This window comes from Leuresthes tenuis, unplaced genomic scaffold (assembly GCF_036924035.1).
Source record: "Leuresthes tenuis unplaced genomic scaffold, fLeuTen1.0.hap1 SCAF_9, whole genome shotgun sequence".
In the NCBI taxonomy this organism is placed as follows: domain Eukaryota; kingdom Metazoa; phylum Chordata; class Actinopteri; order Atheriniformes; family Atherinopsidae; genus Leuresthes; species Leuresthes tenuis.
In genome coordinates, this window is record NW_027325363.1 from 32666057 (window position 1) to 32692764 (window position 26708).

The following is a 26708-nucleotide window of genomic DNA, read 5'->3' on the forward strand; positions in this document are numbered from 1 at the left end:
CAACACAAGCACTACCACCCCAAAGCAAAGCAGCAAGAGGGCAGAAATGGGCAGTAGGGCATGCACATATCAAAATTTCCAGAAATTTTCTAGTTCTAACTGCAATTGCGTAAACGTTTAAAGCTAAACGCTGTATTAGCTCCGTGGCTGAAGCAACTGGTCTGCTCAGTGTTGCCAGGTGGGAAATGTAGTATTATCGTACCAGAGACATAAAATTATCGTATTATTGTACACCCGTCATAACCAAAACAAGTCTATTGAGTCGCTATAGTCACTCTAGTGTTGAATAGCGTCTAACAGGCACTCACGGCTTTGCATCAGCAACCCCATAGTTGCGTTAGGCTAAATCTCCCCAGTAAACAATGATGAGTGGGGACGTAAACCCCCATTCCATGAATGACGAGTGGACGTAACCGCCCACCCGGTTCCTTAATGTCTGGGGGATTGAGGGTGCGTAAACCCGGTTGGGATATAGAAGGGAGTGCCGCTGATCGTTTAGTTTGGGAGCCGCTGATCTATGTCATAAAAGTTATTTTTAGTGACAGTCACATCAACAATGATCAGGTTATAACTTTGGCACAAAACATCAAATGGCAACAATTAAGTTTAGTTGTGAACACGGTCCCTTTACAAATAATAGTAATAAGGAGTCTGCTACATCAATCCATTGCTTTGCATCCTCCGACGGATTGTCTTGTGGCCTATGCCGCACATCTCCGCTATTTCCTTTATTTTTAAGCCATTTCATAAATATCTTTCTATGGACTCGAACGGGATGTTGATGGTTGGTCGTCCTCGTCCCATTTGAGGCTCCACAGCATCCAGGTGTTCCAGGAGTGAACAGAGTTTACTATGGCAACCTCATTAATGTGTAAATCTGTGACAGCAGAGTATGCAGCCAAGCTCTCTGACTTGTTCTACTCGGCCACGAACATCAGACCCAGATATATTATTACCTGCTCAGCTAATTCTAACAGTGTTTGCACAATTTGAGGGAGCGCCATGAACTGTGATGCATCCTCTAAAGACCCAGCAATTCAATCAATTTCCCGGCACATTTGCAATGTAATGCAATGCAGATGTGCACACCGCCCCCTACCGAACAAGATGGGTAGCTCGGTCAGCGGGGAGCTGAAGAAGAGCTGACGTCACTCTGCTGCGCTGCTCAGATTGCTTTTTCGTTTTCGAATCATGGGCAGTACTTTGCGGGCACACCATGAAAATGAAAAAGCAATAATGTGCAGTCTTGAAGAAGAAAATGCAAATGCAAATTGAATGATTCATTACTAATTTTATTCAGTCCAATAATGCAGCCACATTCTTAAAATGAAAAAGCATTTCTGCAAATGCATTTTAATTTTCAAATTTGACATTTCAAATTGAACTTTGGTATCCATTTGCTGGGGCATATTTTGAAAATTAAATCTCAAATTTCTTTTTAATTTTAATTAAGTGAAAGACTGAGCACTCTGCAGCCACATTCTTAAAATGAAAAAGCATATCTGCAAATGCATTTTAATTTGAATTATGGTTACGATTCACTTCCATAGAAAGGAAATGGCACAATTCAAAAGATCCTGCAGATCTAACTAAATTCCAGGCACTACTGTCATCATTCTCATCCAGTGTCACTGATGCAAAAAAGGCTTTCTACATTGACAAGATTCACAGTACTACTGATACCCAGAAACTTTTTTTCACCTTCAAAAATCTACGTAATCCCCGCCACCTGCTATCTGACGGCAGACACCTTTGCCTCATTTTTACTGAGAAAGTGGCAGCTATAAGCCAACAGTTTACTACCCACACCCGAACCTTGTGTCACTAACTCAGCATGCAGAAGTCCTACTGCATAATTTTCTTCATTCACCCCTCTCACTAAGAGCTGTGTATCTAAACTTCTCACATGTAGTCGTCCTGCTACGTGCCCACTGGACCCTGTTCCCACTAAACTATTACAATCCATTGCTCCTACAGTAGCTACCAGTGGCAGATCTAGGATTCTGAGTAAGGGCCACAATATTCATAGAGGGGCCAAGTATTTGTCCAACATGCTTCGAGATCGTTAAAATCGTCTTCTTTTGTAAGCTTTATTCACGCTGGACATTCCTATTTGGCTCATTAGTGCTACTAGTGTTTCGGCATGGAATTGCATCCACCTATAATCTGCTCATCGCTCTTGGACAAAGGACAGCTGAGTCACAAGACAGGGGCACTTCAGGGGGCCAATCAGATTTCAGCTGGAGCCAATGCCGCTGTGGCCATGCCCCTAGAACCACCCCTGGTAACTGCAGCAGTCACACAAGTGATAAATGCTTAACTTACGTTGAGCACATTTCCTACCACATTCAAGCAAGCTCGGGTTACACAAGAAACCTTCCCTTCCTCTGACTCAAGTGGAGAACTATCGGATGGTCTCTCTCCTCCCGTTTCTATCTAAAACCAGTGAAAGTGCAGTCTTCAAGCAGGTCACTGATTACCTCTTACAAAATAACCTCCTTAACCCAAACCAATCTGGGTTTAAAAGTGGCAACTCCACTGAAATGGCTCTGTTGGCTGTGACAGAAACCTTAAAAGAAGCCAGAGCGACAGCTAAGTCCTCTGTACTTATCCTGCTCGATTTATCGGCTGCATTTGACACTGTCACCCATGGCATCCTTTTGTCCATACTCACTAGCATGGGCATCACAGGCAGAGCACACTCCTGGTTTGAATTGTACCTCACTGGTCAGACATTCTTGGCTTGGTCACACTTCTGCAGCGCACCACCTCGCCACAGGGGTCCGCCAAGGTGCAGTACTGGGACCTCTTCTCTTGCCATATACACCACCTCACTGGGCCAGATCATCCGATACCCTGGTTTCTCATACCAATGCTATGCTGACGATACCCAGCTCTATCTGTCATTCCCACCGGACGACCACACGGTCTCAGCACAAATCTCAGACTGTCTCTCTGACATATCAAAATGGATGAAAGCCCATCACCAACTAAACCTCTCAAAAACTGAACTTGTCTTCCCAGCCAAACCAACCATACACCACAGCATCTGCATCCAAACTGTCCCTGTCTTTTGCTCCATCAAAGATAGCTAGAAACTTGGGTGTCACGATTGATGACCAACTAACCTTTAAAGATCACATTACCTCCGCTGCTCAATCGAGCCGCTTCGTATTGCTTAACATAAGAAAGATCAGGCCATACCTAACCCAACACACCACCCAGCTCCTGGTGCAGCTCTATGGTCGTCTCCCACCTTGACTACTGCAACGCTCTCCTAACTGGTCTCCCAGTCTGTGCTGTGAAACCTTTGCAGATGGTCTAGAACGCGGCGGCGGATCTGGTCTTCGATCACCCCTCTGCCCGCATCAAATTCAAGTTACTGATGTTAGCCTACAAAGTGCTTAATGGAACGGCGGTTCCACGATCGTGGAATGACACATAGTAAATGGACTTGTACTTGTATAGAGCTTTTCTAGTCTAACTGATCACTCAAAGTGCTTCTACACTAATTCTATACAGCACGTCTTAGGATACACATAACTACGTGCTTTCTAAGCATTCATACCCTGATGCATGCAGGAGGAGGCAACGTGGGGTTCAGTGTCTTGCCCAGTGTCTTGCCCAAGGATGCTTCGACATGTAGCCTGGGGAAGCCAGAGTTGAACCACCGACCTTCTGATTGGTGGGCGACTGCTCGTCCTCCTGAGCTACAGCCGCCCATGTACATGAAAAGTATCAAGTGCTACAAGAAAAAGGGGCGTCCCTGTCTATCTTCAAGAAACTCTCGAAGACCCAGTTCTTCAGAGAGCACTTCCTACCCTAGCACTTCCCCAGTACTTCCCAACCCCCTCTACTGCACATTCTCTTTCTTTACTTCCCTCTATTCCTGCACTCTATCTCCACACTGTCACCCCTGTTACCTCTGACAGAGTCTAAGTAGTGGTTTCCTTCTACATAGCTTATTGTTCACTTTGATGTTAGCACTAATGTTATATCTACATTTGTAAGTCACTTTGGATAAAAGCGTCTGGTAAATGCATAAACATAAACATAAACATAGGAAACACAACAAAACAGTTTATTTGAGTTGCTCTTTTCTCCTTTTGTATAGATGGAAAACAAATGGATAAATGGTTATATGCACACCTGTTATTTTGTAATTATATTGCTAAGGAGAAAAAGTATTTTATTCCTGATATTTCCATAAAAAAAATTAAATGAAACTACAGTAAGATATTATCACCACAAATCATAGATTAACTGTCTGTGCCTACAGAGTTCTTCAAATACGAAAACATTTGATGTTGTTTTAAAAAAAGACAACTTTTTCTCAACATGACACTGATAAAGAAGAATATGAATTCAAAATTAAAATACATTTCACTTTAAGTCGACACACATATTTCATCTTAAATTATTAATCAACAAATATATTTTGATGATGATGTTCACATTTGATGATATGTTCAGACAATAAAAAGAAATCGGGACTGAATGAATATCAGGACTTCATTCACATTGCTCTCTTTTCTGGAAATTTGTGGCACCACCTTCCACATTTTACAGACAGACATTTTTTTCAAAGTTTCTCATCAAATCAATTTTTTTCAAGTCAAAATATTTATATCTGCATACCTGCAAATCATTAGATGCAGATTTATGTTCTCTGTGTAACTTCAAGAAAGTCTTTGGCATTTTGAGATACAAAGTGGAGCACAGGATATTCTGTTTTTGAGACTATTGGAATTCCAAACCTCTTTTTGGCCTGGATCCACAATTCTTTATCTGTTTCTGGCAAAGGACTGTGATTATTTCAGAATACTGAACTATTTCCATTCATCTTTTTGTTGGTTGTTTCAGTTCATTGCCTTGTCATCTCCGTTTAAGTGCTTGAGTCTGCCAAACAAACCGAGATGAGAGCTGATTTCCACCCACTTGTTGCACATGAAACTCTGCAATGATATTGCAAAGAAACCTGTCTGTAAATAAAAGGTTTGGGTAAACTCAGAATGCTCTTACAATGCATACTTTGACATTTTTGGACTTATTCACTTTCATCTCAAGAATTAAGTTGAAAAAAAGTCTATCGCTGCATAAAAAAGTGAGAATCGGGGAACTACCAGCTTGGCTCTCTGTAAGCCAACCCAAATCAGCACAATCATGCCAACAAATTAAACAAGAGACAAAATATGTAACTTTAGAAAGATTGGTAAGTGTATTTTTTTTTACTTTAGACAAAGGTAGACCAGTTGAGCTGCGCGAAACTCCCAGCAGGACACGTATTCATATCCTTCCCAAATGTGTCAGACTATCAAAAATAATTAAAAGCCAGTAGATGTTTTGGCAGAGCTGAACAAGACACACATTTTCAGAAATGTTCTGAAACTGCAGCAGATCTGTGAACTACCACCACTGAGATAAATCTGTGTTGAGCTGAGAGCTTAAATGTGGTCGTTCTTGATAACTGAAGCCGTCCAGCCTTAGCCTGCTTCACTTTTTGAATATAAAGATGAAGAAATCTAAGATGTTAAAGACAACGCCTCACTGAAAAACATCAGCCAATACTGAGATGGACTTTGAAATGATGTTCTGATGAGATGTCTTCACACGTTACAGTTACAATATGGCTGCACAAACTTTACACTTCTGATCGAGTTCATATCATTTGCTGCTGCAGCTCCAAGTGGACAGTCGTAACACGAGACATCGCGGCAATACTCAAGACGCACAACATTACAGTCAGTAAACACTTTTCAAGCCTGCATGTATGTGTGTGATAAATGTTTTCAACACCTGAGATACAATTATAAATTATTGCATGCTGTTAAAGATCATGATCTAATTGTACTATTCTAGCCCATAGCATCTGAAAAGTACCTTTTCGAAAAAATCTGATTACAGCTACTCTGAACCCTTGAACAACATGTAACAGTGTCACATACTAAAACTGCTGCTGGACCAGAATCTGGATGCTACAGAATGATTGTCACTGGGTTATGCTTTTAGAGCTGCAGCTGTTTAATGGTCACATCCACTGGATCAGGCTGTAGAAGATGCTGCTGCTTCATGTCGGGTCTTATTGCCAAAGGAACGTCAGGACAGTACCTGAGAAATACTTGAAGGCGGTGCAGACGTGTTTTCTCCTCCTGAAGGGAGGCTAGCAGGAGAAAGACTGCCCAACTGTTTTTTTTTAACAGACGCCCTGTGGTTCTGTGTGAGAAAGAGCTACTGTTTAGACTCATTAGAAAGCTTCCACAGTTTCATTGTATTTTGTGACATAAGTGAATAAATTACTAAAATAAATTGTTGGAGTAAGTAACAGCACACATGAACACAGAGGGAGGGAGAGTGACCCGTTTCTCTGGTTGGGACATGCAGCAAATAGTTGCTGGGATCAGGGTCTCACGCAAGAATTCAAGGGGTCTTAGTGAACTAATCTCTGCCCTTCCTACACCCTGACTCAGCACAATCCCATTGTTTTGTAAGGGGAGATTTTTGCTACCTTCTTTTTGCAAATTACTACAAAACTAACTAACTAATTATTCTCAAACTACCAAAAAAAAAAAAAGAAGCCACACCTTTGGTTGTTTAAGTTGTTTGTTTAAGCATTTGCCAGATGCTTTTATCCAAAGCACTGGATAGGCTCCAGCCCACCTGCTACCCGATTAACGGACTGTCGGTATAGAAAATGGATGGATGGACTTACACTGGCTGGGTAAGGGGGTCTTGCCTAAGGACCCCTACTGGAGATAGTACCTTTCATGCAGGAGATTTGAACCCAGGTCACTCACAGATCCCAGAATACAAATTCCAAAACTCTAGAGCTGCATTTAAGATATTTTAAGGCATGAATGTCTTTTTTATTTTAAAAGTAAAATCATATAAACTTCAAGAGTCATAAAGATAGATTACATTTTAGGGGCTTATGTAATGATCAATGTCACTCAAAAAGGAGTGACTCAAAGTCACTCAAAAGCATTTTTTAAAAGATGTAATTTCTTTTCTGGAATTATATTGTAGCTGTGTGCACAATTTTGCTTTCCATGGTATTATTTCACTCTCCCACTTCCATTTTAGTCAATTTTTAGTTAAGTGTAGAATATATTCATGTTGGAAAAAAATAACAAAAACATTTGTTTAACAATCTTAATGCTTATTTCACAAAATTTCCTGAGGCTGATGGAAGACAAAGCCAGAGAGCACTCCCCCACACAATGCAGCTAAAACCAACTGCCAGACTAACTTCTGTCTCCACTTTTGTGACTATATGATCCTAACTGCTCGTTGAACCAGCCAATGAAGAATGCAGTCACTTCCCCTGTCCAGCTGGGACTCTGCTCCTTGTCTTCAGACTGACAGCTTTAGTTGAACGAAGCTGAAAGAGGCTGTGGGGGTATGGATTCACTGGGTCATTGTCTGTGGTCTGTGGGAGTACAGTATTAGTAGATTCAGATCAGGCAGATGTCATTCTTGCAGGAGTGACTCCCTCCAGTCGAAAGTGGGGTTAGGTCCATGTGTTAGGGGTAAGATGGGAGGGTCCACTAATTGCCACACCCCAGTGTCTCCCTGCTCCTCACAGGCACAGAAGCCCAAGTAGGGGATCTGAGGACCAAGCAGAGATGATCATCTTTTTTAAATATTGTTATTTAACACAGTCACAAGGCTCACTGAGAATATGAATCTTATGAACAAAACTGAGTGGAGAATAAATGTAAGGAAATAACAAGAAATCAAAAGACTTGGACGATACAAAAGGTATTTGAATGGCGGTCTTTATTTTCCTCATCATCTACATGAAGCTGCATTATCAGCAAATATTTCACAGGCCCTTGTGGCCTCTGCAGCCATCTTGTGGCAACAATATTTATTTTTTCAGAAAATCAAGTAATTAGATTTCTATCTTGTTATTTATTTTTTGTTTATGTATAAAATCAGTTTCTGAATGCCAAATAAAAGCTATTTTTAGATATTTTTGTCCACCTACATAAATCATACATAGAGACTTATTATGGTAACTGATACTTAATCAATCTCAATGGAAAATAATTTGCTTAGCATCCAGTGATAACTTGATATGCAAATATATCAAAACCTCATCATGTTGTTGATGTCAAATTGTCTTGATTTTTCTAAGTAAACCATGTTAAAAAACGTTTGAAAACATGAGATCATTTGCATGTTTTAGTTTTCTTTCTAATGAAATGTTGACCTAAACACTCACTTTTATTGAGGGTTTTTGATCATACATTCCATTCCTCAAAATGACATACTGTACATGTGCTTTATTAATTATTCTAATATGTGTTTAATGTTGCATATAAATGATGACTATGAAGAGTAAAAGATGCCATATAGAAATACGGACATATACAACATTTCTATTACTAGATCAATAAATAAAAAACTGTTAGGGAAGCAAAATATTAGGTATGCTTTTTAATCAAATGTCCAGTATATATCAGTGATTCTATCAGTGCACTACTACAATAATATTTACTAGTAAGGAAACAACTTACTTAATATTTAATTATTCACTGTGGAGGACCTGTTTTGATACAAATAATGCAAACAAAGCAACTAAGTGCAGTGCAATACACATACACTGCACTTAGTGTGTTAAGTAGTCCAACATCAAAATACGAAGAAACTTTCTTTTTCATGAATCTGACACACGCGATTTGAGTTGCTCTGGAGAAAAAAAAGGAGTCCATTTTTATTTTCACTTACGCACAGACAGCATTGTGCTGTGCTTTGGCTTTGTGTTGCATGTTTAACACTTTAATCATCTGTATAATAAGTGTAACAGAGGATGGCTCTACATGGTGAAAATCCATTATGGACCACCTCAACAAGTACAAGCTTTTTTTTTGAAAAAAAAGTGATCTGTTGTCCTACAAAGTTAATCAATTATAATACTGTTCAGTTGTAGCAGTTTAATAAACCCAGGTTAGTAGTAAGGTTTTTCTGTTGTAACCAATTTAGGTCACATGTATTTCCTCAGTATAAGAAAGCAAAAATAATCCTGTCTAAAAGATTTTTAAACATGAAATAATTAAGTTTAAACATTTCTCGTTTCTTCGTTTCATTTAGTGTTTCAGAGGTTGTTTTAAGGACCAAAAACATGTTTATCCATATGGAATCCTTACATCTTAAGAGCTTTAAGTGTACACAACCATGTTTTTGAACATCAAGCCACATCAAGCGTGGAGAGGGCAACTAAGGAGAGCAGATGGAAGTAGTGATGGATAGGCTGGGATGTGTGAATTAAAAAAAAACAGATGGAGAAGATGAAAAAAGATGTGCTGTGGACAGACCTTTCGGACAACTTGAATGAAGTCTTTGGTGCTCTGTGGGCTGCGGCCCTGCAGCTGCCGTGTGCAGGCCTCTAAGGAAGATGCGTGGGCTACAATCAGCACGTTGTTTCCTGCACAAAGTAGAAACCCAGGCAGGACACAACATCAGTAGATCAGCAGTGCACAAATACGTGAGCATGTAGAACGATAAAGTTAAGAGTTCCCCCTACAAAGCAATGTATCCCTTACCACTGTTTTTGCAGTCTAACAGGATATCTTTGGTGACCTGATAGCTCCGACTCATGTAGTTTTCATAGGACTCAGACACAGTGAGCTTGCTGATTGGTATCAGAGGTCTATACAGATAAACAGCATTTATTAAACAACAACATAGTAAAACTGTACTGCAAGGCTACTACAAAGCACAGGGCAGTCTAAGAATCCATTACAATCACACAACATTTCCAACATCTCCAGTTTTCTTTTTGACAAGACTTGTCAATCAAATTAAATTAAAAGTTTTTTGGAGACTTTTTCAAACAGTGCCACCTCCTTTTATTTGATGCAATATTCACTCTTTCATGTTAAGGCCCAAAAAAACTCTAAACATATTGATGTCAAAAAGAAAGATCAACATCGAGTTACACTGTTGAACTAGGCATGATAACTATGCAACAAACTTGTCATTGTAGGAAAAGCAAGAACGCCTTTCAGCTTAGACAGCAAGCACACTAATTCTGCATATACAGTAAGTTTACAAGTCTTTACATCACAACATAACAAATTCCAACCATGACACACTCAGCCCAAACTGTCTCAACAAAGCCTTCTTATATTCAAACATCAGGGATCAGAGTAAATGAGAAGCGTTTTGCATCACCTGTAAGTTGTGTCTACACTGAAGTGGGCCGCTGCTAGGTCAGTGGGGGGTGTCCATGCAGGCAGGGAGTTCCCAGAAACCCACTTGGTCCATTCAAAGAGACCTGGTTCCACACGCACCTTCAGATTACTGTCCTGCTGCAGACCTGCTTAGACACACACAGTGCCCCTGATTTCTTCATGTCACCGAGAATGTCAGAATGGCACAGTGAGGGAATCCTGGAGAAATACTCATAATCCCTCACATATGCTGTGTGAATCTTCTTACCTTTCAGGATGTTCTGTGCAGTCTGAATGCATCGCAGGGAGGGCGAGCAGTACACAAAGTCTATCACTGAATTACTCTCTAACAGAGCCTCACCTGGGAAAGCAGCACATTTTAGCTCAAACACATTTAATTAACTAAGGTTTTACATGTCTAGACTACATGCAGTGACATACCCACTAATCGAGCCTGAGTAGATCCAAGCACAGTGATCGGAGCATCCATGTCATAATCTTTCTGTCCTCCCCATAGAGGCAAACTGGGGGGCATGTTCAGGTTGGAACGAACATATCTGCCTGAAGAACAAAAAGTAGAACATTCACTTATATATAAGAACATTTAATTTTTCCAATAAGGTTCAAGATCAGTGGTTCAAAAATACTGGCAGATGTTGGATTCTATGAAAGTCCATTCTTCAGGTTGTAGGGGTGCTGGTTTAGCTTAACCTGAGGATTAAACATGCTCACCTTTACTGTCTGTGCAGAGGGGGAGCCAGTGTTTACCAAAGACCACATCCATCCTCTCACCATGCCGACAGACAAAAAGTGTGCGCTTCTGCGGTCGAACATGACCACCACTGAGCCGCAGGACCTGCTGGCGAAAAAAAATATGTCAGTAACTGACAGCTCAAGATAATAGCAGACAATGTTTTTTCAATTCTAAGTAAATTAGGTCCTGCAATGATACAGTCTTTCGTATATATTTAGAAAGAAAAGACACCAAAGAACCTGCATCGAATGGCAAATGAGACTGAGGGTGGGTGTGTCTCCAGGACTGATGTTATCAGGGCGTCGGCTGTCCAGCAGTCCGTCAAACATCCCTTTCTCTTTATTGCTCTTGTCACTGGGTCCACAACTGAAGAATGAATGGGAGCTGTAGTAGACATGGAGAGCAGACATCTGAAGATTGGAGACTGCACTGTCACTCTTTCATGTATCAAATGGCTCTTTTATTCATATTTGTAGAATAATGTTTTATTTAATTATTTAATTTAGAGGTTAAGTCCATTTCTTGTGTCAGTATAAAGTATTACACCCACCCATGGAAAACCCAGGTGTCGGACTCATTGGCTAGGCTGACATAGTTCTCAGGCAGCAGTCCAGACAGCCCTGTGGCAACCGAGGTACCGTACAGCCAGCCCTCACTGGTGCTACTCTGATCCATCGAAGACATGAAGACATAATCTCCAGGAACAAGCTCCAGCTCATCATCGTTCTGTGGCATGTAGGGGTACATCACCTGCAGGGTCTGCAGATGTGGCGAAGGTAAGAGCACGTTGATCACCGACTGAGTTACTGACTCACATTTAATACAAACCATTTTTGAGTTTTCATTTAATAAGTAGAGTATGTGTGATACAGAAATATATACTGTTAATATGAATAGCAACCTCGTGATTAGCAAAACGAATGTCCCGGGAGAACAGAACAGCAAGCCAATCGCATCCCAGCTTCACCTCGATGCCCTTAGCCAGTTTCTCCAGTGAAGGAAGGTGATCAGTTGGGAAGTTGTATGCCAAAGTCACATGGAGCTGCTTCTTGTGAGGCTCCAAGTGGACCTCTGGATGAGACAGGAGGGGAAAGGAGGTGGTTTTATACAGCAGTAGATTGGAATTCTTGGTTAGCTTGGATCCTCTTTGGATCTTTTATTTTGATGGAGTGTTATCAGCAGACATAGGCCCCAGTGCTCCTGAATGTGACTGGACAGACCTTAAAGCAGTCACAGCCCTGAAATGTGTGATTCAAGACAGAGCAGTGGATACAACTGCAGTGGATATTTTAATACTGAGACTTCAAGATTAGAGACTTCAAATTCAAGAGTGTTCCAAATCAGAATGAGCATCTTAGTTATTCAAGTTTTCAAGATTCTAAAGTTTTAGCAGTTTTAATGTGGAAGATATTGTACAAACCTGCCCCGTTTTAGACTAACTGCTGTGATTGACCTGGGACAATTAACACTGGGTGGAAGGTGGGCACAGGGTAACCCCTGCAAAGCAGCTGGATTCTAACACAATGTATAGTAATCATAAGAACATTTAGCCAGGTTTAAACTGTCCAGTTGTGGTGAAAAAAAAGTAGATCAACCTAATGAATGTCCTGTAACGGCAGCTTTGAGTAGGTTTAAAGTGTGATAGCAGTGACCAACAGAGGCTCATGAGAGGATATGCTTCCAAGATCAATCATCACGGAAGAGAATTTTTTTCATTGTAAGATAAGCAAAAACTAAATAAAATAAAGAGAGTTTTTACCAGCTGGCTATAATGGTAGTCTAATTAATTGAAGTTTTCTCATAGTAGAACTTTACATGATTCATCCAATTGCCTGTTATTTTCTTTGACAAGGCTACTATTTGTTATCAGAACTATGACTTTTTAACTCTGTTGTTGTGTTGATACTGTCTGCCTGTGCTTCGTTTGTGTTGACATTGTCTGCCTGTATTTTTCTGTCTCAATTAGTATGCCCGTGTTCTGTTTTTGTAATTGTCCATTGTATGATTTGTTGGTGTGAGGTTTTAGAGCCTTACTGCGTCTGTACCTGCCTTGGGACTACGGATGGAATTTTCATCTTTGCTAAGTCCGGCACATTTACATTGATGTGCTATAAATTAATGTTGAGCAATGTGCACTGTCCCAACTAAATAAATAAAAAAATTTAAAAATAGAAATTAAATAATAGAAGAGAATAGAAGAGAATAGAAGAGAAGAGAAGAGAAGAGAAGAGAAGAGAAGAGAAGAGAAGAGAAGAGAAGAGAAGAGAAGAGAAGAGAAGAGAAGAGAAGAGAAGAGAAGAGAAGAGAAGAGAAGAGAAGAGAAGAGAAGAGAAGAGAAGAAAATAAATCCAGATACACAAAACAGCATAGAATAAATCTCAACACTCATTAGAATCTGGACATACTCTTATTTGTTCCTTTACTGAGAAACAGAAATATGACAGCCCGGCTCTGATCTCATTTGGCACTCAGCTGCCTGAAATACTGTTTTTGAAAACACTTGTGACAGACTGAGTGAGAACTTTTATAAGCAACCTTCAATGCCATCAACACCAATCACTGTGTAAAACCAAAGCTGGTCACATGTTACATGGTGGCTATTCTGAATGAATGCTTCCACTCTCTAAATATTAAAAAAACATTAAGTCATGAAGACATATTGTGAAAGATGGGACACATTTAGTCATGATCTCCAGCATGTTCCAGACCCAGGGCTTTATGGGTGTATTATTTGGACCCCTTGTGGTTCCTACCTGCCTTCCTGGCAGCCTCTGTGGCAAAATTGGCTGCAAACTGTTTGAGGACTTCAGCCACCTGCTCCTCTACAAAAAGACCTATGAAGTTAGAAGATGTGTAGAGCTCCAAAGGCAGTGAGCTTGGAAATCGACCCCGCCACTGCTGTACGGTGGCCTGGAGGGCCTCACAGAGGGCGTCCACTTTGTTGTCTGTACACTGTGTAAAAGAGAAGATGAGATTAAAGTTGCAAGTCTATCAATACTAAAATGTTTGGTGTTTAGCCCACAGCAAAGCTTTTGGAACACTGCATAGTTAGTACCTAGTAGAACCCCCTTTGGCAACCATCACAGCTTGTAAACGCTTTCTGTAGTCAGCCAGGAGTCTTTCAGTTCTTGTTTGAGAGATTTTTGGCCATTCTTCTTTACAAAAGTCTTTTAGTTCTGTGAGATTCTTGGACCATCTTGCAAGCACTGCTCTTTTGAGGTCTATCCACAGATTTTCAGTGATGTTTAAGTCAGGAGACTGTGAGGGCCATGGCAAAACCTACAGCTTACGCCTCTTATAGTAGTAATATCCATTTTTAGAAGCCATCCTCTTTTCAACTTGAATCCATTCTTCACTCGTGAAATTTTCCATGTGCCACTGGCTGCAATACAAACCCAAGCATTATCAACCCACCCCCATTTTTAACAGTTGGAATGTTGTTTTCATGAAATTCTGTGCCCTTTATTCTCTAAACATACCTTTGCTCAACGCGGCTAAAGAGTTATATTCTAACCTCATCGGTCCACAAGACTTCTTCCCAAAAAGCATCAGGCTTGTCTAAATGTTCCTTTGCAAAATTCAGACGTTGAATTTTGTGGTGAGGATGGAGAGCTTTTCTTCTAATGACTCTTCCATCAAGGCCATATTTGTGCAGGTGTCGCTGAACAGTGTACCACAAGTCAAGAGTCCAGGACAGTCATGAGAGAGAGAGAGGAGAGGAGAGGAGAGGAGAGGAGAGGAGAGGAGAGGAGAGGAGAGGAGAGGAGAGGAGAGGAGAGGAGAGGAGAGGAGAGGAGAGGAGAGGAGAGGAGAGGAGAGGAGAGGAGAGGAGAGGAGAGGAGAGGAGAGGAGAGGAGAGGAGAGGAGAGGAGAGGAGAGGAGAGGAGGGAGGGAGACAGACAGACAGACAGACAGACAGACAGACAGATAGATAGATAGATAGATAGATAGATAGATAGATAGATAGATAGATAGATAGATAGATAGATAGATAGATAGATAGATAGATAGATAGATTGCCACCATTTTTTTGGAAATCACTGCATGTGTGAAAGGGGTTCACTTTATAAGGTGTCATGAATACACAACCTTAAAGCAGCATTTCATTTGAAGTATAACCCAACTCACCATGAAGAATTGGCAGAGAGTGATATGTGGGAAGATGTTGTGGGCTTTGTTTTTGCCACAGGTGACCCGGCTCTGCTGCCAGAAGTGGGACAGCTGATTCTGTAGAGGCCCACTGGGTCGCAAGTAGAGAACAAACTCCCTGGGCAGCGGATCATCCAGGAATGGGTCGTCCACATGGGAGAACAGCCTGTGTGAGACATTGAACACTCATTTTATCTTATTTGTTTAAATTGTTTTTTGACACTAGCGTTCATCCTTAGCATTTATGTTGATATTACATTAATTAAATAAATTGAAAGAATCTTGAAATAATGGATCTAATTTTCTCAAGATTAATGTTATTCTTGACAAAACACAGTTTACAAGAAAAAGTATGCTCTACCTTCTGTACACTGCTGTTTTGTACTATTAGTGACCTGCACTTCCATTTTACATGGCCACAAGCAGTTCAATGCCTACTTCACTTTATATAGCGTTCCACCTGTCTACGCTTGTTTAATTTTGTCTTCAGTGTTTTACAGATGATTTTTTTTTTAAGTAATAGATCTCCTCATCATTTATAGACTGCTTTTGCAAGCAAATTAAGAAACGTTTACTCAAACTTACCAGTCACATGCCGCTTGCACACTCCGATCTCCGGTTGACACCAAAGCTTTCAGTCTGTAAAGAGCACAACGAAGGTGGACAATAGCTGAAAGGATGTCCTCAACTGGTTTCTGACATGAATTCTGAAATTTGTGAGGTGACAATGTGTAACTAGTAAATCTTCTACAGCATGATCCCATTCACATTCTGAGAAGCTTTCTATTAGCACATGGCAAATTCTTTTTAAGGAGAACTCTTAACGATCCACACCTTTTGAAACTATGATGGTGCAAGTAAAGTAAGAGCTTTAAAAGACAATGAAATAAACTGGATATTGGTTTGAAGCTGTTAATTGAACCCCAATGCTGCCCAAGTTGGATACAATGTCAGAGGAAAAAGTAAAGAGTAAACTAGTGAATTTTTCAGGTTTTCCTGGTTGATGAGCTGAGGTGAACATCTGAAGAGAAACACAGTAATTGTAACTTGACTCAGAGATACATATTATTAAAGAGAGGAAGTTGCTTGTTTGTGCATCAACAATGATCTTATTTCATGCGAATTCACCCCAAGGTCAGATTGTGCAATACTCAGAGAAACTGCCAAACCCAAGAGCTGTATGTCAGACTCCACAGGTCTCAGTTAGCATGTTAAATGTTAAAAGTTCATGACTGTACAATTAGAAAAAAAGACTGAACAAGTATGGCTTGTTTGGAAGGTAGGAATGTAAAACCTTACAATTGAAAGGTGTCTTTTCTTTTTCACATAACTGTGGTAAACTTGTGTGTTGTTTGGTGTTAGAAACGTAGTCTGATAGAAGAATGTCCAGCTGTCGTGTTGACATCCTGTCAAACATTTATGTTTAGTACCGATAGAGTTTGGTGTCCTTCTTTTCACCTCTAATGATAAGAATCTAAGTCAATTAATTATGTTTTCCAATAAAACCAACCTACTTCAAGGTAATGGCACATTAAGACAGGACATATCTTTAGATAATTCTTTCCAATCCCTCCTGAAAGATGAGGTAGTATCGGTGAGTAGGTGTACGTTTATGTTACAGCAGGAACAGAGAACATCAGACTGTGATTAACAGTTATCAGTTGCTTGTAAGACTTTGAAAGTAGCATGGAAGATGATACAAAGCATGTGTAGGATGACATTAACTCCTGTAATGCAAAGTGTGAAAAAAAACACAGAGAAGTGACTCCTTTTAACCATAAGTCAAGACTGGAAATGACTCGTAACTTAGTTACTCATCCATTTGAAGGGTGGGGGTAGGGGACTTGCTCATGGTAACATGATAAGATGTCAGAAGAAGCAACATCCTCCGCACTGCATGAGATCTGGTTCCTGTGGGGTAGGGTGGGGTGGCTGCACTGGGTGTACTGTGTACCCTCTTTGGCTCATCATTTTCAGCTCACATAGGTAAGCAAAAGGAAAACAAAGTCAACCAGTAGCTAGGAAAGACATCAAACAAAAGCTGACTTTTAATATCAAGCCCCAAGGAAATGATAACATTACTGAATATGTTGTCTGTTGATTTAGCAACTGCCAAGACGTTAGTTATAATATTTTATACCAAAAGTAGTATGTTTAAACAGCTTGTTGCCACTTTCTCACTTTTGACATGAGCACAGAAGTGAGCACCACAACCATCCCCATCTCACCACACACACACACCCCACAAGTATGCAAGTGGTCTCCTTGTTTTTGAACCTTGTAAAAAAAAAAAACAAGCACACACACACACACTGTGTGCAGATTGCTTGCAGTTAGGAAAAATTTATTAATAGTACTTCTTTATGTCCATGAGTTGCTGCAGTCAGTTTAAACATCTTCATATGAGACATGATTCAGCTCCACATAGTGGAGCAGTGAATAAGCTGCCAGTTGTCTACGAGTTGTTGAAGTCAGTTTCATGTGTGAGACGTTATGGTTGGTAAGCATGTGTTAATGTAAAGAAAAAGTGAGTTGTGCACACTCTTGTAATTCTGAGTACGGCACTGCTATTAAAGTCACTGTGTGCATCTGCTTGTTGTGCCTATCAATGCTGATCAGAGCCAGAAGCAATAAAAACCTGCAACCAGAAAACCACCACTCTGATTACAGTGAGTTCAATCATTTTTTAAAACATCATGCAGTATATACAGTACTAGGCCATGTATTAAAGATACATAAATAATCAAATAACTGTGATCTATTCAACAAAGCAAAGACCTTACCAAGAAAAAGAAACTTCACCCACAGTAAGCTCAGTGAGCAGCAGTTCTGACCACAGCAGAGACACATCAGAGTCAGCTCGCTGGTGTGCTAGCTGCTTCTTAGCTTTTATGCTTTTCAAAGCTGATGTCTCCAACAGATGTAGACCTAGAAGCATTAGCGTGAGAGAGTCTCAAAGAAGGAACAGAGTGAGTAGTGCTGAAGGTAGCTGCTTTAAGAAGGGCCTTTAACCACTTCAACATACACCCACGTCAAGTCAAGCCAAAGATAAAGAACAAACAAGAAAGCTATGTCACATGGTGTCAAACATCTGGGTTACATTCTGTGTTCATAAAGATACCAAATCTGACTGAGAAACATGAAGCTGTCACAACAGAGAGAACTGGAAAGGAGAAGTGGATCCTGTGACAAATATTTCAGTCAGTTTGTCAGCATGTTCGTCAACATGTACAGTGAGACAGTCTCACTACTTGATGATAATCAATTAAAACTCTACTTTTATGTATGAAATATGAAATATTACAGGTGAAAACCTGTGTATCATCCCTAAACAAATATAACTCAATTATTTAGATGCCATATTTAGACCCATAAAGCCCTTAGCCCTTAAACCAGTGAACTTAATGGTTTATTAAGTTCACTGGTTTATTTCTGATGCATACAACATAAAGCCCGAAAACCAGGATTATCTTTACTGAGCAACTACGAACTGTAGATTTTTTAATTAATGGTATACACAAGTATTCTTGTGACTTAAGCCTATTTATACTGGTCACAAAAGTTACCAACAGCTGCTAACATTTTGCTTTTGAGTGTAATGTAAAAGAGTTTAATAGACATTTAGTCTAACATCAAATCACTCTGTAGTCACAGGTTTTTTATCGGATTCAGCTTAGATCAGCACTGATGGGAACGACACCCAGGTGCACAATCTATGGTAATTTTCAGTGGGTGTGCTGCGAAATGATCAACAAGAGTGGAGGCTTAGAAAAACGTAATCATCAATCACAATGTGCTACATGGAGGCTCTGAAACTGAGATTGACAGCTATTAAATATTAAGACACGCTATGTTTCTGTTAGGTCTGGGACATGACTGACTGATGATTAGTCTGCCTTTCGTTTTACCATGTTTGCAATTGTTTGTGGAAAAATTCCTGGGCTCTCAGAATTAGCCATTAAGGATTATATAGGAGGATAAAATTGAGTACCTGTCAGGAACCATTGACACATTTTGTTTTGAACCATGTTTTGTCTTGTCATTTCCTGTTTTATTTTGAAATATTAACTTCCCTCTCGTTTCAAGTATCTTGCCCTTCCTCCCATGCCAAGCATCTGATTGTCTTACCTGATTCCCAAGTGTTTTTTGATTTCTTGTTAAAGTTTCTCCATTAGAAGGAGTGGGTTTTGGTTTGATAACGTTTCATAGTGCCTCCCTTAGTGGAGAGATTTTGAGTTTATTTGTGATCGTGCCTCTGTTCACCAGGAGAGCGTTCTTTGTTATTTCGCCTCTTTCAGGAGAGCGTGAAGAGTTTATTTGTTACCTTTTACAGCCCTTTCTGTTTTCCTCATGGAGTGGAGTGAGTTTTGTTTTGATTAAGTTTTATAGTCACACTAGCCTCAGGTCAATAGTTATTGAGGTTAGTGTATTAGCATTTCACAGCCTCTTGATTTGCTCTGCTCAGGAGAACCATAAGTTGTTTATTATAAACAAACTGACTTATTTTGAAACCCTCCATCTGTGTCCTGTGTCCTGCCGGTCCCTGACAGTACCTTACTAAATCTGGGTAAGTTTGGAGGATGAGTTATTTTCTTGGTTGTGTAGCCTCTTCCACAGAACGCCAATGTAACTATGGGTTTACTTAAAAAAAACATTTGGGTGGTTGGCTCAGGTCAAATTAACAAAGAAGGTTTCAGAGTAGGATTATTAGATTGAAATGAAATGATAAATGCTACTCACATCTGTTGTTAGTAGTTTTATTGTAATCTTGATGGTTGAGTATGGTAGTTGTAATTGCAAAGAGACAAACTATGTAATGGCTAAATAAAAGAGATGTATTACCTCTTGAATGATAACATTTAGAGTAATAACAAGAGAAACCCTTGCACTTTGTGTATTTGGATTCCCCGTGACAACCTCCACTTCCTTTTTCTTTTGTTGGCTGACAGGGTTTCCAAAGCTGTGTGTTGCTGTTTCACAAGTCAAGCCCTAAGTTGAGTCATACATGCCAATTAGAGATCAGCGGGGACTTGGGGATGTTCCCATATAAACACCGTGGAGCGTTTTTAGGGGGCAAACTTATTTCTGCTTCAATCATGAAAGGAATCAAGCCTAATGTGTTCAGAAAGTTGATGTTAGAGCAGTCTGGTCTGAGGTTTTGCAGATCAAAGCAGGGAGTGATCAGTTAGGTCTGGTGGAAACGCTTAAGCCTCAAAGGCCAGCAACTCACCACTCCCACAATCTTCATGATGACAATGCAACTCTGCGCTTCAAGCCCTTGACACTTTTTGAATTAGCTCTGTTGAACAGAAGTTAGTGGTTTTAAGGAGTGACAGTCGCAGCATAAAATCAACTGTCAACCAAACCCACATACAGAGACAGAGTTTCTTTATTAGCATGACACTCGATCATACACAGACTGTGTCACACAAACCACTGGAGGGAAAAATTATTAAAAGGTAAATGACAGAGAAATTGTGGAGAAGAATATGAAAGCAAATAAAGTTAACTTTGTTGTTGAGCTCGACCAATTGGTGCAAAAACGGGCTACTTGGCTTCTTGAAGTCAAAGCTTCATGCAGATAGTAATTCATCCTAGTAATTCTCATCAAGCCCACAGTGAGATGGTGTCATAAGCTAGAATTAACTTATGACACAAAAATCAGCACCTTCAAACAACTGTAAGTGACAAATGACCAGTCCTAGTCCACCTGTTTTATTCATCAGAAGAATATATTGTATTCTTAATCATTCTTATCCAAGTCTGAATCCTGTAATGCTGTCAAGACAAAAAAAACTTCACCTCCCTTTAATAATCTTTACATTTATATAATTTACTTTTTCTTGATTAGATAGAGTCCAATTCAAACAGACATGTTAGAATTGACCTGCTTATATCATATCAGCCAGAAAAAACTACGGTCATCAACCAAAATATACGGCCATCGTACTGTAACACACTATGTAGGTACAGAAGAATAAATAATTCTAAATGTTTTCAACTTTTTGATATTTGATCAATTATATAAAGCCAAATAACAGAATGTAAGACAAGGATTGAATATTCTTGTTTTCCAACTCCTGGAAAGAGAAAACTGTATGTTCAGTACAAGAAAAATAAATAGTTTCAGTTCTAAGTATCAGAGTTCTGGTGGTTACCACTCCCTGCACCTCCATGATACACTGACTGCTCCACAGCTGTTTTGTCACAGGAGAGTTCTGGCAAAAATTCTGTCTCTCCAACTGTGAGTATGCAAAACAGCGTGGGCTGACTAAGCTGACTGAATAAAAGCTCTTTTGTAGGAAAACCTTAATGATGATTTTCCCCATCAACAATGAAAAACGTTTAAGAAAAATGCAACTTAGTACAGCCCATAGGAAAAAGCTTTATTTAGTCTTTCTCACACTTGAAATAAAGAATGCTGAAGTTGTTCCAAAATGCACTGCTACAACTGTTTACCTGTCAAACGCATGCTTTGATATGCACACATAACAGTTGTTTTCTAACCCAAAACTCCCTTGCTTCAACTTAGGCCTATTTTAATGTTGCTACCACATAGCTGAAAGATACAAAGCCAATCTATTATCTTAATTTGGTTATGTTGTGAGAAAAAACAAAACCACTCATTTTCACCCACAGAGATGTGAAAGCAAGTTTTCCAACCGTAGAGAGGTCCTTGGTTAACTGCTCGACTCATAGAGACAGGAAGAGAAACAGACAAGGCAGTGAGCAACACACCCACGCAACACTGCTCAGACCTGTAGATCATACAATACATGATGTTAAGCTTCAAACTAAGTATACTGCAAATTGGCTTTAAATGTAAAAGATAATAATACCCACTACAATCAAATTTACAAAAACATACTAGATACACAAGGTGAACAACGGAACAAGCTGCAGACTAAAAGCCAAAGGAAGTGGGGGCAGAGAATACAGTCTTTGTTCTCTGGTTTAGCGGGTTTACAAAATAAAATAAAAAAATAATAAAAAACATCTGTGTACACATTATACACATGTACACTGTATACACATCTGTGTATCTGTGTCACATTATCAGTGTAAAATCGAATTCACTCTTTAGTAGAAATGAGTATTTGTAATGTAAAAAAATATGTAATGCAATGTCTATCATAAGCTTCAGCCAGAAATGCTAAATGGGAGGAATGAACAACAAAAAAGTACATCCTCTGTCAGTTCAGAGGTTTTATGTGTCAGGACATATGAAAAATAGATAATCTGGTCCTTACCTTATATATGTAGCAACATAAGCATGTGGTCAGCAAAACCTTTGGAGATTCTTACCAGAACATAACAGTAGCTGTCATAAAATGTTACAGACAAAAAAATATATATATATAAATAGAAGAAAAAAAATTGGTTTCCTTTGTTGTTGATCCGTTAATATGCTAATATTGCAGGCTAATTCATGAAAAATATGTTACTTACCGAAAAGTATGGTGTTTTTCAAAACAGTGGATATTTTATTACAGAATTGTGTATATTTCTTCAGTATCTATGAAATATATATTTCATGAAGATTAAATAAACTGTTTGTTGTAACTATTTCTGGGACAATATAGCATCAAAACAAAAGCAGTTAATATGACAGTTCTACTTACACTATAAATTAGCTTTATTGCTTGACTGTTCAGAAATGTTTTAAATTCAACTCAATAGTAAAACCATGATTTTTCTTACATAACTCTTTGCCTATATTTCATATATGAATATGCAGCATTTATTTCGGGTAAATAAATCAAGTCTTTAAGCCACACTACTATTTACTGTGATATTTCACTTTAAAAAATTAGATTGAATAAGGAATCCACAAATGTATGTAATCATATTTCTGTTGATTAATCAGACCTCTGCAGTGGGCTTTGTTGTAATAACATGAATCATTTTTCAGTGAGAAAAAAATCCTTCTCGTCATCATCAGAAAACCAGGGGCTACTTTTACTTACATTATGTCACATTGCCATGCATTAGTGTGTATGTGGTAAGTTATTTACTATCCACACCACACATTTTTAACCCCTAAAGTGTTCCAAATGAACCCACAGGAAAAAACTATCCCTGATATTTTATAATTTTTTATTTGTCACTTTGTGACTCAGAAATGTTCAACAAATTCATACATATATATATACAGAAAAAAAATTCAAAAGTTACAGATAATCTATAGTACTGTGGTAATGCTTAATGGAAACAGAGCTGCTGCAGTAAACTAATGGGTGCTTTGGATGAACATCTGTGCAACTCAAAAATGGCCGTGGTTACAAAACGCTCAACTGTTTCTCCACAGCAAGGTTTGTTTTATAAATGTTTCAAAAGTTAAGGGTCAGAAAATGTCAAGTTTGACAAATAAAGAAAATCTTCAAGGAGTGGAAAAGAAATTTGCTTAGAAGACCAGGAATTAAAAATATATTTGATTATACTGAGATAACACATGGTAGGTTTTAACAAGGAAAACTATGAATAATTTAACCATGAAAAAAGTCCAATTTAACTTTGAAAATAAAAAAAAATAAAAAAACTGTACTATAAAAAAAACAGCTATAAACCTATGGAGTGCTATTTTTAAAGTATGTGAATGAATTGCTAATATTGAACATCTCTGTGACAAAGAAACTTTAAAAAAAGTTATTACTGATGATTCTGACCCTTAAAAAAGGTCTAAGAAGGAAACACACTCACAGGTTTGTATTCTGCCACAAATGATATAGAACTAGAAAAAGTTGTTCCTGAGAAAGCAATGAGAATGCTGTTGAAGTTGAATTGGGATAGCTGACAATGCTAAAAAAATGGAAAATCTTTCAATTGCTGAAAAACCAGTTGCTGAAGTCTTGCTTGAAGGAATTTGAAGTTGAAATAACAATAGTGGAATGATTCAAACCTATTGGAAGAACAGAAGATTTGATGAAAGGGCCGAAAAAAAGTGTTTTTTTTATGTTTTTGAAATAGTCATATTTCAAAATTGGCTTATTATTTGAAAAAGCTGACCCATTTTGTAATAGCTGAATGTCTTGTGAGCCGTTTAAACTTTGAATGGTGTCTCTAGCTGAAAATATGTTGCAGTAGTTAGGTTGATAAGAGGAGAAAGAGTTGAAATTTGCCTAAAATTTGAATAAAGTGTTAAATATTTTAAAAAGTATAAAAGTTAGAAACACAAAAAGTAAAAGACATTCTCCTGAAGGAGCTGAACGTTTTGATACCACAATTGTAGAAATCGGTGAAAGTATGCAGGAGTAGTTAGGTTGAAAAGAGGAGAAAGAGTTGAAATTTGTTGACGTTTTTTAAACCATTATATTTCAATAGTGGCTTAATATTTGAAAAAGCTGCACCAATTGGTATCAGCTGAATGTCTTGTGACCCGTTTAAAGTTTGAATGGCATCTCTAACTTAAAATCTGCAGAAATAATTAGGTTAGAAAGAGGAGGAAGTTTTTGAAGAGTTGAAAGCACTTATCATTCATTTGAATGAGGAAAAAAGTTGAATCAAAGTTGAATAGTTTAAAAAGTGTAAAAGATATAAACACCAAAAGATATAGAACACATCTCCTGAACGAGCTGAACGTTTTGATACCAAAATTTTAGAAATCGGTGAAAGATTTTAGCGGACAAAAAACGTACGGAATAAAAAAGCTTTCCAGCATTCTCACAATAACAATCATCAGGTACAAATGTCAGGCTGTAGAATGGAGCAGGTTAATGGGGTGAAATGAAACTGCTTTGGGGCCTCAGTGTGTTTTGTTCCACCAACACTTGTCTGTTTTCTGTTTTTGATGGCAGCTGTTAAAGGGCAGTACTTCACGTCCACAAGAGCATTGTAAAATTCAAATAAAGCTGTTAAAATTAAAACAGTGTGGAATTTAAAGCATGTAGACACTGATACCAATTAACTCAAGACAGAAGAAGTAAACTGGTTAGAAAAGATACTAGCAGTTGCCAGGGCCAGTTGTCTTGACCGTCTGGATGTCAGCCAGTTCAGGACGCTCTGAGTCCCTCCCTTTATTGTCTGACAAGTGCACAGCCATAATTTGTTCGCCAGTTTCCACAGACCAATGCAGCAGATGTAGAAACAGGCCCTGATAGCACCAGGTGCACTGACACATGTCCCGTGCACTTGTACAAATGCACAGAGCTGATATTAAAGATGAGAGCCACTCTATTTGCTCTGCTTTTATGGAAATTATGCAGTTTGACAGATTAGATTTCATTGCAAAGATCATCGTGTCTCACCATCTGCTCAAAGCATTTCACCTGAACTCCATCTATTGCAACATAAGATGGTGGTAATTAATCTCTGTGTTGATCTCACACTGTTTGTCAGCTGTCCAGAAATCCCACTCACCACAAACAAGCCCACCCCTATAAAAGGAAACACAAATGCACACATACCACCCACTCACAGCAAGCCTCATTCAGCTGAGCAGTTCTGTCACTGTGGGAAATCCCATGGCTCTGTGTCCTCTAGCTGCATGCATCCTCACACTTCCTGTTTACAAATCTGACAATACACACACTGTAGAGACATAAGCCTGTAAAAATTCATGCATTTGTTCGTGTGAGCAGACACAGATGCACAAGCAGGTCACAACAATGTCCACAGAGGAATAGAGATAATGAACTAGCATAATCATATTTGTTCATAACACTTTCATTAGAAAGGGATGTCGTCGGCGGCCTTTCTAACTTGTATCTTACAATAAGCAGAGGCAAATATCCCCCTGCAAGCCATTTAAGGGGAACCTTACAGTATCACTTTCATGGGTGTATATAGGCTAATTGTTACTAATAGTCACTAGCAGCACCAAGTGCTCCTTCCAAGTACAGGTGGATCTGTTGATAAATGACAAAATGTCCATTACCTCTTTGGAAATCATGTCACGTATGATGATGAAAATATGGGTTGGTTACTGTATGTGATGTGCTACAAATACATTTCTGTGACGTAAATCTATCAATATGATTGAACCTCTGCCTGACAGCTGAAATAGCTCTGTTGATACTTTTTCTGTTATACTGTCAGGGAAATATGTAGATCATAGAAATAAATTTCCAGATAAATCATTTAAAGAGTCATCCTTGTCTGTATGCAACATATAGTGTTCCCTGCAGGTCTGGCGATGTAACCAGTCAGTTTACTGCCTCCCTCTCACAGCTGAACACAGCAGCACAGAGTGGACTATGCTGTGTGTTCACAATGTGTGCATGGTTTTTTTCAAGGTTTTTTCAAGGCAGCAACATCACCTCTGGCTGTACTGGCAGAGGTGTGTATTTGTTCTCAGTGACTTTGTTGCTATAATGAGCTGGCATTGTGCTGTGTGAGGCAGCTGGGATACAAACTCCCGTACCTAACAATAACAGAACTGATAATCTTTTTCCTGTGTTACTGTAAATTGTGCCAAGGAGTCTTCAACTGGAAAAAAATCGCACTATATGCTCCACCTCAAGTCAAACTGCTTAGAACGCTTTTGAATATGCAATGGTCTGTTGTTGGTTTTTTTTGTTCTATGCACCCTCAGCAGCATTAATAAATGCGTATTAACACACACACACACTCATGAAGAATGGTGAAGCATGATTAAAGGAAGAAGTCACGGCTGGATTCACATGAGTGTATGT

At 39.0% G+C, this 26708-nt stretch overlaps 1 protein-coding gene across 3 annotated transcripts in view; it reads right to left on the bottom strand.

Moving 5' to 3' along the window:
* Nucleotides 1-4080: 4080 nt before the first annotated feature.
* Nucleotides 4081-26708, bottom strand: part of ubash3bb (ubiquitin associated and SH3 domain containing Bb) — a 39602-nt gene continuing 16974 nt past the window's right edge. The window contains exons 2-15 of one of the 3 annotated variants that reach the window (XM_072393119.1): nucleotides 15664-15717; nucleotides 15058-15244; nucleotides 13683-13881; nucleotides 11831-12000; nucleotides 11480-11688; nucleotides 11169-11313; nucleotides 10908-11034; nucleotides 10617-10736; nucleotides 10444-10536; nucleotides 10177-10321; nucleotides 9546-9652; nucleotides 9318-9427; nucleotides 9150-9219; nucleotides 7487-7605 (exon numbers count right to left, since the gene is read on the bottom strand). In XM_072393119.1, coding sequence (XP_072249220.1) covers nucleotides 7577-7605; nucleotides 9150-9219; nucleotides 9318-9427; nucleotides 9546-9652; nucleotides 10177-10321; nucleotides 10444-10536; nucleotides 10617-10736; nucleotides 10908-11034; nucleotides 11169-11313; nucleotides 11480-11688; nucleotides 11831-12000; nucleotides 13683-13881; nucleotides 15058-15244; nucleotides 15664-15717 — 1765 coding nt within the window. In that variant the 3' untranslated portion in view covers nucleotides 7487-7576. Of the gene's footprint in view, nucleotides 7606-9149; nucleotides 9220-9317; nucleotides 9428-9545; nucleotides 9653-10176; nucleotides 10322-10443; nucleotides 10537-10616; nucleotides 10737-10907; nucleotides 11035-11168; nucleotides 11314-11479; nucleotides 11689-11830; nucleotides 12001-13682; nucleotides 13882-15057; nucleotides 15245-15663; nucleotides 15718-26708 lie in introns of all 3 variants that reach the window. The other 2 variants (XM_072393118.1, XM_072393117.1) reach the window with 2 other exon arrangements.